The sequence below is a fragment of the Castor canadensis genome, chromosome 6 (genome assembly GCF_047511655.1).
Source record: "Castor canadensis chromosome 6, mCasCan1.hap1v2, whole genome shotgun sequence".
In the NCBI taxonomy this organism is placed as follows: Eukaryota; Metazoa; Chordata; class Mammalia; order Rodentia; family Castoridae; genus Castor; species Castor canadensis.
This window is the reverse complement of record NC_133391.1, coordinates 105,662,780-105,678,035: the sequence shown is the minus strand read 5'-3', so window position 1 is coordinate 105,678,035 and position 15,256 is coordinate 105,662,780. Positions and strand designations below refer to the sequence as shown.

The 15,256-nt window shown below is 34.5% G+C and overlaps 1 protein-coding gene across 1 annotated transcript in view; it reads left to right on the top strand.

The window, feature by feature from the left end:
* Rasa1 (RAS p21 protein activator 1) overlaps nucleotides 1-15,256 on the top strand; it is a 92,597-nt gene that overhangs the window by 61,657 nt on the left and 15,684 nt on the right. The window contains exons 11-15 of the mRNA XM_020176691.2: nucleotides 267-423; nucleotides 11,036-11,123; nucleotides 13,287-13,364; nucleotides 14,384-14,541; nucleotides 15,015-15,091. Of these exons, the coding sequence (XP_020032280.1) occupies nucleotides 267-423; nucleotides 11,036-11,123; nucleotides 13,287-13,364; nucleotides 14,384-14,541; nucleotides 15,015-15,091 (558 nt within the window). The remainder of the gene's footprint in view (nucleotides 1-266; nucleotides 424-11,035; nucleotides 11,124-13,286; nucleotides 13,365-14,383; nucleotides 14,542-15,014; nucleotides 15,092-15,256) is intronic.

The window sequence follows — 15,256 nt, the reverse complement described above, 5'->3', positions numbered from 1 at the left end:
TTTCTAACCAGAGTTTTAGAAAACAAGGTAATTAATATATTTACCTGAGGTAGTTCCAATGAAGGTGTTTGATTCTTTGTCCCATCTTCCTATGTGTTTTTAGAGAAACTGCTTGTTGCACTTTGCAAATCCATGGTATTGATGTTTTTATTTTATAGATCTGACATTAAGGCATGTTAAACAGTTGGGAGGAGGGTGGTATTTAGTGGGAGTATGATTTTCAAGTTTATTATTTGCTAAAGGAAAACAATTACTTTTTTACACAGGTAAAGGAAAACGCTGGAAAAATTTATATTTTATCTTAGAGGGCAGTGATGCCCAACTTATTTATTTTGAAAGTGAAAAACGAGCTACAAAACCAAAAGGATTAATAGATCTCAGTGTATGTTCTGTGTATGTTGTTCACGATAGTCTCTTTGGCAGGTAAGAAGTTGGTTTTCTACTGTTCCTCTGGAATCATTTTAATAATAAAATGGGGGTGCATTCAGATAGTTTTGAGGCATAACCGATTTAAAAGCAAAAAATCATGCAACATTGTCAGATTTACATTTTTTAGGGTAGTTTTTGTTTTTCTTACTTGTTTTAGACTGACCTGTGTATAAAATTCCACTCTACTGTATGATGTAGAAGTCTTTGGAATGACATTTCTTTTAGTAGATTTGATCTTGATCTGGATTTAGCATGTTTCACTATAATTATACCACAGCAGCAGGAAGACTATAATAGTGTGGAATTTGGTTCTGCCTTTTTGCCATGCTGATCTGGTGAGTTACAGACCCATGGATAGCTCATAGCAGGAGTGCCCAAGCTATCCTTTCCCTAAACCCCAGGCAGTATGACATGTAGAGAGTAACTACATGGGGGAAGAATACAGGTGGTGATTTTTTAGAGCTGAGGGCTAGGCCCTTTACAGTAAGGCCCATTGCTGGGCAGAATCCTGTGGTGTCTGATCACAGGCCAATGACTGTGGATAAGGTATTTGGGCCTGTCCTTGGGAAGGCATGTGCATATAGCAAATGTGGACTACTATTTTCTGGTACTACTCCCAGGTCATCCTGAAAAAACATACCAAGTGTGGATTTGCAACAAACAGGAATGGGGTACCATCTAGTGCTGAAATATCAGCAACGACCACAGGATCAGAGAATATAATAAACAGCCTGCCTAAAATTTCTGGAAGGAGAGGTATAAATACAAATTACAAAGTCTGGGATAATCCTTCAGAAGTATGCAGATATTGTGTGTCAGGAAGCATCAAGAGCTTTCAGGGACCTAGGCATGGTAGCACATAGCTGTAATCCCAGCAGTTGGGGGACTGAGACATGGGAATCAAGAGTTCAAGACAAGCCTGGGCTACGTAATGAATTTTAGGCCATCTTTGGCACGACCTTTCCTGGTGAAGAACTGTGGAGCCAAAAATTGATCATATAGCAAGTGATGTGTACAGACTCTGTGACACAGAATTCAAAATAGATTTTTAAAGGAAACTCAGCTGAATTCTAAGAAAATACAGAGGAACAATTTAGGGTCTTACCTGAGGTTCTTTTTCTTTCTTTTTTTTCTGTGCTAGAGATTGAACCTAGGACCTTGTACTCTCTCACTGAGCTAAAACCCGTAGCCTCTATCAGAAAAGTTAATAGGCAAATTGAAAAAATGTTTTAAAAAATCTAACGGGTATCTTGGAGCTAAAAAGTACAATAATGAAGTGAGAAATGTAGTAGAAGGCATTAGTAGCAGAATCAAATAGAAAGCAGTGAGCGCTGAGGCTATTTAAAAATATATAGTTGAAGTAGAGAAAAAGGGTAAAGAGAAATGAAGAAACCTTACAGGAACTGTAGGACAGCATTAAAAGAACAAGTATTCAGGTTATGGGGGCTTAACAGAAACTTGAGAATGTCAAAGAGGTGCAGTTTAACTACTCAGTAGAAACCTGCAGTTCAAGAGGGAATGGGAAGAGAGATTCACAGTGACAAAGGAAAAACTGCCAAAACAGAACAACTGCAAGTAACTACATTAATGTGTTAAGAGATAGGTAATATAAAAAGACATAAAATAAGACATCAAAAATACAAAATGTGGGGAGGAATTAGGTACAAATGTAGAGGTATTTTTTAAAAATTATCTTTTCCCTATGTGTTTGTTTCTCTAACTTTACCAAGTTAAGTTGTTAAGTTGTTATCAGGTAAAAAGTTTGGTATATCAAAAGATGTTGTTTATAACCCTCTTGGTAATCTCAAAGCAAAACCTGCAATAGATACACAAAAAGAGTAAGGAATCAAAATATATCACCAGAGAGAATCACTTAACCACAAAGGAAGGCTATGAGAGACAGACAAAGGAAACACTACTGGTGGGGTGTAAATTAGTATAACTATTGTGGAAATTCCTCATAAAGTTAAAAGTAGAACTGCCATATGATCCAGAAGTCAATATGTTGAAGAGATAACTACACTCCCATGTTGACTGCAGTACTATATGTGATATCCAAGGAATGGAAACAACCTATCAAATGATGTATGGATAGAGAAAAATGGGAAAAGGCTTGTCAGTAGGTACTAGTTACAGTTACATGAAGAAAGAAGTTCTGATGTAGTAGCATAACTATAGGTAATAATAGCTCACTTTGTATTTCGAAAAAGCTACAATTTTGAATTTTTTCAGCTGGAAACATATTTGAGGCAGATATGCTCTCCCTGATTTTAATAATACATATTTATATATTGAAATGTCACTTGGTATCCAATAGCATGTACAATTTTATGTCAATTAGAATGAAAATACAGCAGTTTTGGTCCCTTTGTGTGTGTTGGATTCTTCTTTAGACCAGTTTTCTTTATCTTAACAAGCTGGCAGGTAGCACAGAGAAAGGATATATGAGCATTCACGTTCATAAGTATTGAAAATCCTGAGAAGACAGTATGGAGGGAACTTGATTCAGTATTAGGTAATGGAGGAAAGAGATTAATTACCCTGATGAAGAGAGGCCATTTGGTGCCTCACCTTCCTACTGGAATTATCTTAATTAGGCAATTTTATGTGTGTGGGTAAAGGGATGTTGGGGAAGCAATGACACTTTCAAGTATAATTAGTGTTAAAAGGCAGGTAAATCAGTAAAAGAAGGGTGAGATTTCGGGGACAGTTTTGAGATAAGTTCAATTGTTCACCCCTGCTACTGATAGCAACATCCACAAATGTTCAAGTCCAGTATACAGAATGGTGTAGTAGGCCTGGGGATGTAGCTCAAGTGAGTGGTAAAGCACATGCTTCATATGCTTGAGGCTCTAGGTTTGACCCCTAGCACTGTAGAGGAGAAAAAGGTATAGTATTTGCATTAATCTACATAAATTTTCCTGTATACTTTAAATCATCTCTAAATTACTTTTAATACCTAATACAACGTAAATACTCCATACATAGTTGTTATCCAATACTGTTTAGGGAATAACGACATGGGAGTCTGTTTGGAACAGACCTGTTTATTTTAAGAAACCATTCTGGATCTGCATTTGGTTGAATCCCCAAGTTTGGAACCCATGGATATGGAAGGCCAAATATAATATGAAATAGGTGGTTTCTGAGCTAACTCTTAGAGGATGGAAATAAATTCATTTGGATAGTTAAGCAGAACTTTTCAACTAGTGTGCTACTGATCATTATAGGTGTCCGTTAGGGTGCTGGTAATTTAAAAATGTTATTGTAATAAAAACAGTTGTTTAAATTCATTATCTTACTGAGGTGAAACAATTGGTACATTATATTTGTAGACAGAAAATGTGGCTATACCACAGAACTTCCCTGACTTTCTTGTGAAATCACTCAGTTTCTGTGACTATTACTTAATCCATAGTTTTTTTGTCAGTCACCAATGAAGTTACTTTTTGTGTTGATTATTCATAGTTTTATATTAACACAAGTTAAAATTTTTTTCCTTATTATAAAATACATAAGCAGACTTGAAAGGAATATAACAAATTTAGAATCTTTTTTGTTGTTCTTTGTAATTAGCTTTAATGTACAGATATGTATATTCTCACTGAAAAGGGCAATTTGGTGATGTACACTAGTGTATTCATTAGCGTTTTTGTCATTGTGAACAAAATACCTGAGAGAACAACCTAAAGGAGGAAAGATCATTTTTAGCTAATGGTTTCAGAAGTTTTAGTCCATCGTGGTAGTGAGGGTGTTGCAGAACAGCTCAGATTATGATGGCTGGGAAACAGAAAGAGCCAGAAAGAGACTGGGGGCCAGGTATTACCTTCAGAGGCACACACTCAGTACTTCACTACTTCCTCCAACTAGGAGTCACCTCCTAAAGCATCTAGAACCTCCTAAAATAGTACCACCAGGTGGGACTAAGCATTCAACACATGAGCTTGTGGGAAGCAAATTCAAACCATAACATTATGTGTCTTACACATAATGGCACCCCAAAGGTGCCATTTTGTAGTACAAAATGCATTTATTCCATATCTAAGAGTCCCAAAGCCTTAACAGTTCCAAAGTTGTTCAAAAGTTTTAAGTTTAGTCTCTACTGAGACTCATGGATCTCTTAACTGTGAGCCTGTATAAAATCAGAAGAAAGTTTCATACTTCTGAGATTAACAAGTAACACAAGTCTCATTCTAAAAGGTAGGACTGGGGTGGGGGGATAGCGAGGAAGGGGGAATAGGGTAAACACTAAAATCATGTAGCTACATGTCCAGCAACTGGAGCACCTAGTGTGATATAGGGTCCAAGGGATTTGGTCAGTCTTGTTCTTTTAGCAGCTCATATGACCTCTCTCCTGGGGGTGATTGCACTCGTTGTCTGTGACTTGCCATATTCCTGACATCTTCAACATCCTGGGGTCTCATTGTAGCTTAGACTTCACCTCTATCCTGTCACAGGCTGGCCTTCTTTGCCTTCCTTTGAAATCTGAGTGGAAACTCCATGATCCTATAACTCTTGAATTCTCCATGACTATAAAACAAGCACCACATGGATGACACCAAGGTCTACTACCAGCTGGAGCAGTAGACAGGCCCCCCCTTTGACCATGGGTGAAGCCACTAAGGTGGGTGGGTGAATCCAGAAAAACACTTCCCCTAGACGGCCCTGTGAGTGCAGAGTGCCCTTGCGTTTTCTTCTCAGAGCAGTTTTTAACTCTTGATACTGGAGATGGGTGAGGTTTAGCTAATTGCTGAGGTGCCCACAAGGCATCTTACTGTCTTGATGTAAAAATTAAAGCCTTATTTATTTTTCAAATAGTACCTGTCTTCAAAAACTATCCCTTTTTAGCTCAAATTTTACTTGGGCTTTCCTCGCAAACTGCAAGTTTTTCTAATCTTTCTATTCTGCTTTCTGCTCCTAACTCTCAACCTACTGGAAGGAGCCAGCAAAACCCGTTCCACAGCCTGAGTGCTGGGCTGCATTAAAATTTTCTGAGCAAATTGTTTTATACATTGTTTAAATTCAGCGTCAGTCTCTGGACACAGACAAAAAGGTGGGCAAATTCTTTGCCAAATTGTAACTTAAATGACCTCTAGTTCAATTCGCAATAGGGTCCTCATTTTCCTCTAAAACTTCATGAGCTCAATCTTCATTGTTCACATGCCTGTTGACATTCTGGTCTTTTGTGCCCCTGTCAGAATGACACATTTAGCTCAGCTTATAGCATTCCAGGGTTTCTCTAGCTCTCATTTCCAAACTTTTCCAAATTCCTGTGGTACTATGGTAAACCAGTTCCAAAGGCTTCTGAACCATATTTTCAGGCATATTCACAGCAACAACCCTATTTTGGATACCAATTTCTTGGGTTAGTTACTTTTTTATTGCTGCATCAAATACCTGACAGAAACAGTTCAAGGGAGGAAAGGGCATATTTCAGTTTACGATTTCAGAGGTTTTAGTCCACTATGGCAGAGAGGCTATAGAGCAGCTCACATAATGTTGGCAAGGAAGCAAAGGGATTGGGGACCAGGTACAACCTTCTAGGTTCCAAGCTTAGTGATTTACTTCCTCCTACTAGGCACCACCTCCTAAAGTTTTCAGAGCCTCCCAAAACAGCGTCATCAGCTGGGGACCAATTATTCATCACATGAGCCTGTATGGGACATTTCATATTCAAATAGTAACATTTAGAAAGTGGGTATGTTCACAAGATAAAATAGTAGCCTTAAAAAAAAAAACCCACTTATTAAGCTTCTTAATGAGACGTATTTAATTTACATTGCTAAGGTCAGAAAATCTTTTTCTCTTGGCTCTAAATGTGTTATTTACATAAAAGTTACTGATAAGCTGGGTTCCAGTGGCTCATGTCTGTAATCTTAGCTACTCAGGAGGGAGGGATCAGTAGGATTGCAGTTCGAACCCAGATCAGGCAAATAGTTCGTGAGACTATCTTGAAAAACCCTTCACAAAAACAGGGTTGGTGGAGTGGCTCAAGGTGAAGGCCCTGAGTTCAAGCCTCAGTACTGGGCGAAAAAAAAGTTACTGATAAGTCAGTAGTACCAAGGACATTATGCTGGCACTGTGCAACTAAATATATAATTACTGTGAAGGAAAAACTGAACTGTAAACTCCAAATGAGAAAGTTTCTTCTCCATTCCTTCCTCTCTTTTCGTAGATGTTTCCTACAGTATCATGTTAAGCCTGTTATGAGATCATGCAATTAATAGCTAAAGGAAAGTGCGTCACACAGAGTTGGAGAATTACTTGTTTTCCAGTCTGCATGGAACTTGCCAATTCTGTTTGTGGCTAAGAAGTAAAAGAGAAGAAAAGAGATACCACTTTTAAATAGTAGTAGATATTACTATCAGTTAATACATTTGTGAATTAGATGATAGGCTGTACATATATCCAGAGACCACATTTTCACTGCAGATTGATGATGAATCTAAACATTACAGAAATATTGGAGGAAAATCATTGACCAAAACTATTAAGAATAAAGTATTCCACTGTAAATGAACACTTGAAACAAAGGTGTAGAAAATGCTACTTAAGTTTATAACTCCTGAAGAAGCTTTGTGATAGAAGTATTCAAACATTTTATATCAAGACTTTTGGAAAAAAGCAGTATGGAGATGGTCTTATTTATATATGTTTATAGACTTGAATTCCATATTAAAAATATTATGAAATTAGGGCTTTTATAAGAAGCCAAGCTGCTTCTGCTGCATTTTCAATTTCATGTGAAGAAATGGGATCTGAATGCTTAATGTTTGATACTGAAGTATGTTAGCTGTCTTCGAGCTTTGTTAAAAGTTTATGACCTGTACGGAAAATAAACCTCTTTGTGGTAAATAATTTTCACTTTTCGTATTTAATGTAGAATGAGTGCATGTCCTCTAAAATTATAGCACAAAAAGATATGTTCTAGCAGCTGAATTCAAAGCAGAAATTCAACCTTTGAAAAGTTTTAAAAATGATTCACTAGTAATACTTTGAATAATGTGAAAGTTTGAGAAGTATTAAGACTAATAAAGCTATGTCTATATGTTTGAGGAAATATTTTAGCATTATTTTGAAGTATTTTATAAGAACAGGTATGGTCAATTTGCACTATCAAAAAGTCCACATTAGAGTTGACAATTATAAAAATAGTTATCTAAAGTCATTTTTTTGTTTGTTTGTTTGTTTGTTTTTGGCTACAGTTAAAGATGGATCAGATCCTTGAAGTACAAAGAGACTGAATTATTCTTATTACTGGTTAGTATCAGGAATGAGTTTTATTGGAAGGATTGTGGTTTGAGGCCAGCCCAGGCAAAACGTTACTGAGACCCTTCTTAACCAATAAAAGAACTGGTGTGGTGAGGTGTACCTATCATCCATACTACACAGGAAGCATAAATAGGTCATGGTCCAGGTCAGCCTGGGCATAAATGCCAGACCCTTACTCAAAAATAACCAAAGCAAAAAGAACTGCGGGGTGTAGCTCAAGTGGTAGAGCACCTACCTAACAAGAGCAGCACCATGAACTCAAACCCCAGTAATGCCCTCCGTGAAAAATCTGTCAGATGGAAAGGAAAAGCAAATATATACCATTTACTATAAGATCATCACTTGCCTCCTATGCAAAATTCCTCACTGAAGGTGACTTTCAAGAATTTGGAAATAAGGAATTGTCTTTAATGATACTATCTAAAACTTAGTATGAAAAAATTGTGTCCGTGAGAACTAAGCTAGAGTCTCTTATTTAAAAAAAAAAAAATCAAATTTTGTGCTGATGGTGTGACTTAAGTTGTAGAGCGCCTGCCTGGCAAGCACAAGGCCCTGAGTTCACTCTAGTATTGCCATAAGTAAATAATAAAATAAATTTATAAAAAAATGCCAGTTTAGCATCAGCTGCTTTTTTGTATGTGCCTTACTAGGAAGTAGTTGGGAAGCACTTAAGTGTCAAGGAAAACTGCATCACATCAAGGCAATGAGAAGAATCTACCATAGGACATCTATTTGTCCTACAAAGTGGACAAATGAAAATGGTTTGACATCAAATAGCAGAAAAGGGGACATTTTGGATGAATGCTGTTACCTTTACTGTGTTTTTAAGTAGGGGACCTTGAACCATTTTATGCTTTGTGAAGCATAAAGCCTGATATACATGGATTTTTGTCATATAACTTTCTGTGGTAGGTGACTGGTGTGCCTTCTCAGCCCTCTGATGAAAGAAATGTTGGACAGAAGTGGTTGTATGTTTTTTTTTCCTGCAAGACTCTAGTTGTACAGCTGTGCAGTTTTCTCTGTATTATTTTCATTACTATTTGAAGGCCTCTAAGCATGTTTCTTTAAACTAACCTTAAGATTGTTAATACTGCTGTATGTCAAATATATATATTTCAGAAGCACATGTTGAAAAATGTTTCAGTCATAGCTATTCTAGTGAATGCTTAGGTTGGAGTTTTTATACCTTTATCTTTTCATAGACTGCATCTTTCACTGTGGCAGTATTTACTGTTTCATCTTTACTTACCAGGGATGTTTTGCTTGATAGTAAATTTTAGATTGGCAGTTACTTTTACCATTTCAAAGAGTTTTCTGCCTTCCGCCATTTTCACTGTCACTCAAGATTGTTTCGTTTTTAGATGTAGTGTATCTTTTCTCTTATGGATAATGTATCTTATCGTTTTCTGGATGCTTTGAAATTTTCCCCTTATTTCTGAAACCAAATAAAAACCCTTATTTGTAAAACCAAAATGTGTCTGCTATAAAATTTTTTAAAAATTTATTCCTGTATTTGTAGAGATTGTCAGTTTTAGAAAATTTTCATTAGTATCTCTTTTCATAGTTCTTCAGCTACGTTCTCCTGTTTTCTGGTATTCCTATTAAACATGTTGCACCTTTTTAAAATTATGCCTTCTGATTTTAATACATAGTTTTCTTTTTTCATCTTTTTTCCTCTCTGGGTTTCAAGCTAGATATTTTGAGCTTTCGGTTCACTAATCTGTCCTTCTGCATGCAGTTAAATCCATTGGTTTAGGTCTTAATTTATTACATTTTTCAAGTTAGAATTTCCAGTTGATTTTTTTTTTTTTTGTAGACCTAGTTTTCAGACAACACTACTCTGCCTATTTTCTTAAACACTGAAATTGGTTATTTAAAAGTTGTGTCTATACTCAATATCTGGATTATGCCTTTTTGTTTGGTTTTTTTCCCTTGGCTTTCATTCTTGTCATATCTACTTATGTTTGGCTGAATGGTGGACGCTGTGTATAAAAACTATGGAAACTATGGACAATGTTAATTGTCTCTGGAAATGTTACTGTTCTGACAGATTGAGTAATAGTTCATCTTAAACTCTTAGTATTTGAGGATTGGTGAGTGCTGTCCTAGTTTTGGTTTGCTCTTATCATGAAAGTGTAGCCCTTTAAGTGTCTTAAATTGAAGGCATTTTATTTGAAGGCACCAAACTTCATTTTCATTTCCCAGCACTGTGAAACTGCAAGAATTTTCTGGTTAGCCTTTTAGCTGCTGTTTCTGCTTAGCGTACCAACTTCTCAGCTTCTTGTCATTTATACACAACTTAGGGACTGGCACATGCCTTGAAAGGAAAAGCTATAGAGAATGTCAGGCTCACCTCAGCATAATCTTGGCCCCTCAAGTTTTCCCTGCTGTGGTTGTTCTATATACTAAACAACTGTTTTTCTATTTTTCTTGTTTGATTTTTTTTATATGGTATCCAGCCAGGAGGGGTTGGTCTCATACAGGCAACTCTCACTATCAAAAGCTTTACCACATCTGCAATTATTTTATGATATTTTCAAAACATAAAAAGTAAACAAGTATTAAGCCTTGTTCTGCTAAGGCCTCTTTATCATTTGCCGGTAAGACAAAATCTTTGTTAACAGCAACAAATAGAAATAACATTCATTGCCTTCTAAAAACTTGCAGGACCATACCAGATATTTTCATGGTTAATTGAAAAGACACTATATCCCCAAAAATGACAGAAATTACTATTTTATATGGTAACTATGATCAAATGATTTACAGTAGTACATACTAAAAGATATGAACTAACATTTATTTAGACCATTACTAAGTCCTAATATTTTCATTTTAACAGAGGAAAAATAATTTTTAGATATTCACTATTTTTTTATTTTCTTCTTCTCTGAATGTTTTTAAATTTTTTAAAAATTTGAAATATAAAAATTAAAGAGAATTAACAGCACTCACAATCTGCTTACAGACTAAGAACATTTAGGTATTTTTCCAATGCATATAAAAACTTTTTAGATTAGCTGTATGCAATTCTAGCAGTTCTGCTTCAATTTCATAACTTTTCTGTTTCAAATATCTTAAAATGAATTTAGTTTTTTAGTTTATACTTTGAAAGATTGGTAAAACTGCAATAGTATTGACAAAGTTTTCTAAAAAAATATGCAGGTGACATTTTCCTTTTAGTAATGATCTGGATCTGGTACAATTAAAATATTATTTCTCTCAATCTAGAATTAACATAATTTTATATAATTTATATAATTATGCTGTGTTGTAAATATTTTAATACTTTTTGTTAAATTCCTTGATCACTTTTTTTGTTTGTATTTTAAAGGCCAAACTGTTTTCAGATAGTAGTTCAGCACTTTAGTGAAGAACATTACATTTTTTACTTTGCGGGAGAAACTCCAGAACAAGCAGAGGTAAGATCATTATTCCTTAAACTACTGCAAATCTTGTTTAGTCTGTGTTTTCTTATTACCTAGAGTAAAAAACTATTACATTTAAGATAAAGTGATAAAAGGATGTTTGAAATCTAGTCATCTTTTTATTTTAAGGAATGAGAACTTCCACATACATAAATTTGAAAGAAATGCAGAAACAAATGCAACAAAGGGTTATTAAAAATAAAATCTCCATTTAAAACTGACCATTAAATACTCTGTTGAATTCAACTGAGAATGCTCATTTAAAATCTTTTGTATATAAAGGTTGTAGATATTCTCAGTACATTCCAAAGATTTGCAACAATACTTGCTAACAAATATTGACAGGTTGAACCCATCTGAAAGGAAAAATATTTTAGGAATTTCTTTTCCCTATATTCTCTAAGTCTAGATTCAATGACTACTTTAACGCTGGCCCACTGATCCATTTGCAATGTCCTTCTCATAACTGCTTAAAATTTCAAGTAATTCTGTGAAGATATGTTTTTAAATTTTTCTTTTGGAAAAAATGTTTTGTCTTTAAATTTTAATATTTCTGAGTGATTAGTTGTGGTTTGTACAAATATAGCTACATTTCTGTTTCTACACTATGGAAAGAACCTAAAAGAGAATAAGAGGTGAAATAAAGTGGCTTTCTTGAGAACAGAACAAATTTGCCAACCCTGGATATGAGGCAGCTGCTTTTAAACTCTGTATCCTCATATGGGTCCCTGATGCAACATATAAAAATATTGTACTCAGCAAATAAACTTGAAGAATGAGAATCTGTTTTATGGTTTATAATTTATTTCAAATCATTGTAAAGCATTTCAATTACATATTCATTTCACTTATAATGAACATAAAATCTTGTTTTGTAGATGAGCAAAATAGGGCTCGAAATGTTATGGTAACTTAAATATTTTTTAAACTGTTAGAAAGTGAGTTGTGAATACAAATCTAAACCTCACTGTACTATTTTCTAGTTACTTTTACCATTTTCCGTCTTTCTGAATGAAGATGTGTTACATACCTTGATGACATTTCAGTTTGTTTTATAAGCCTCATTTAAAAACATTTTCTTACTATATGTATACATAGTTGTTCCACATTCTGTATTTCCATGTGCTACTTAAAATCAGACTCTTGACTGTATTTCCAGTTTCTGTTGATTTTGGTGGGGTATGGAGTCTCTGGTTATTCTTTTGTTTTTCTAAAACCTATTGTAATTGATTTTAGATTTATGTGTGTTTTACTATAAAGACATTCTGTAAGGATTGAGAGCTCATGATGGGGTGTGGAGAACACAGCCAATCCCAGCTACTCTGGAGGTAGAGCCAGAAGAATCAGGAGTTTAGGCCAGTCCTGGCAAGGTTAGAGAGACCCTAAAGGCTGAGGGCATGGTGTGATTCTGAGGGCCTATCCAGGATGCTTAAGGCTTTGGGTTGGGATTCAATTCCCAATACCAAAAAAAAAAAAAGAGAGAGAAATGAATTCATTGAAATAGTCAATGAAAATGAGTCATTGAAAATCAACAAACTAGAGATAAAATTGAACAAAATAGCTTTCCAGCTAAACATGTAAGCTAAAGTATATGTATACATTTTTAATTAATCAAATTGTTCTTTTCTCAGAGCAGTATAGATTTAAACATTTAAGAAATAGCTTCATTTGAATATTATGCCAAAATGATTTTTTAAATCTAATGCTGTATTTAAAAGACTTCTATTTATTCTTATATCATGGTCTGAGGTAATGATTTGAATGTCATATTAACCATTACATTTATTAGCTGGTTTTGCATTTGGCCTTCTCCTTTCCTTAGAAAAATGGGTCAATTTAAATTTTGCCATTGCTTGTTTTATGTATTACAGCTACACAGACATTTTCCCCCAAGGAGGTAGTACTTGTTTGGGAGAACCAGTATCTTTAATATAAATGTTACTTTTAGTTAATGGGCACTCCTTCGTATACTTAAAAGTGACTTAGAAATTCCACATAAATTCATCCAAGTTTTTTATAGAACTGTAAATTGTTTGGGTTACTGTTTTACTTTATTGGGGCAGAAATAAATTACAGTGCAGTATATTCTGAGACTTGGAATGAAAGTCTAAGGAAGGAACTGTTGCATTAGAAGAAATGCTATGTTACTTTTTGTAGGATTGGATGAAAGGTCTGCAGGCATTTTGCAACTTACGGAAAAGTAGTCCAGGGACATCTAATAAACGGCTTCGTCAGGTAAAACTTAATTTTATTTGATTTCTAACTGTCAGATCTTTTACTTTGGCCTTTATCTTTTTAATTTCTATATGAACTACTTTGGACATTTAAGAAGTTAATCTTTCCAGGTGTTTTGCTATAATTTACTTCAATAGCAGGAAAAATAGTTTCTTCTCCAAGAAAGAAAATGTTCTTTATATACATACTCTGGTTCTTCTAGCCTGTTATGCTAACTTTTGAATAAATATGGAGTCTCCATAATAACTGACAATTCTGTTGGGCACTAAAAAGTATTTCAAAAATGTGGAAAAGAAATTTATTGAAAAACTCATCTGATTTATAGTAGCAATCACAGTAAATGGGTTTTTTAAATTCTATACTAATTGTTTTTGAAGCCTACTTCATAATTCTTAATCTCTAATCTCATTTAATCGTAAATATGTCCTCTACGACTTGGTGGTGTTTGGTTTTTTTTGTTGATTAAAGTAATGAAATCAGGTATACATTTATTGACCAAGCTTACTCCTGTTTGGTTCATGGGAATTTCCAATAAGCTTGTTGAATTTAACATATTGTTCTGTAGAAAGTGGATAAACAGTTATATACTGTACTATATTTGAAATCTATAGAACAAACTGCAGCATAGTCTTTATAAATGAGAAAGGTGAAAGTCAGAAAGACTGACTTGTCCAAGGTCACACAAGAGAGAGAAGAGAGCACCTGATACTGCACATGGTCTAAGTTTTGGCACCAAAACTTCCAATAACTTAGCTTTTTTGAATTGTATCATCTTCTGTACAATCAGAAATAGAACAGTATTTTAAAATTACCTTTTAGCTGTGTGATTCTCTTTTACTGTAATAAAAATCTTTAACATAAGCATACTATATAACAATTGGGGTATTGATTCAGTTAAGTTTTTGAAAAATGTAGAAAAATAAGTCATTACTTTTGGCTTTTATTTTTATAATAATTGCTTTTCAAACCTCATGTACAATTCTTGAAATCTGGGGTAATAATTTTTATGTTTTCTTCAGGTCAGCAGCCTTGTTTTACATATTGAAGAAGCCCACAAACTCCCAGTAAAACATTTTACTAATCCATATTGTAACATCTACCTGAATAGCGTCCAAGTAGCAAAAACTCATGCAAGGGAAGGGCAAAACCCAGTATGGTCAGAAGAGTTTGTATTTGAGTAAGTCTTATTTTATCATATTAAATCATTTTTTATAATCATATTCCATCCTCTTCCCCCCCTTTTGGTGTCTGTCTGTCTAAACCGTCAGAACAAGGTACCAAGTCTAGAAATTTTTTAAAGTAATTTTTTTCTGTTGCATTTTCTCACTTTATTAGTAAAGTGCTTATATGCCTTTGGTTTTTCACCTAATTATTAATAGAGTTAGCATTACTGAAAAGTTCCAAAAACATACAAAATGTTCCAGGACATACCTGAATGAATCATTGGTAGTTTGGGAAGTTTAAGATGGTAGGGAAGGTATATAATTTGCTTACTGGTATTCCTGCGTACCAATTAATAAGATATTTTTTAAATCTACTTTTAAATCTAGCATACTCAACTTCTTAGTAGAAATATAGAATCTGACACTAGAACTTAGGTAATTTGATGCTAGAAGGTTTTGTTAATTCTTTTTCTCCTTGCTTCTTTAGTGATCTTCCTCCTGACATCAACAGATTTGAAATCACTCTTAGTAATAAAACAAAGAAAAGCAAAGACCCTGATATCTGTAAGTTGATACAGAAACTTTCTAAAGTTAAAAAATAAAAAGCATGTTTTAGGGTTGGGGTGTGGCTTAAGTGGTAGAATGCTGGCCTAACAAATGCAAGGCCCTGGGTCCAATCTCCAGTACTAAAAAATAAATTTAAAAAAAGCCATGTTTTATATATTTTTA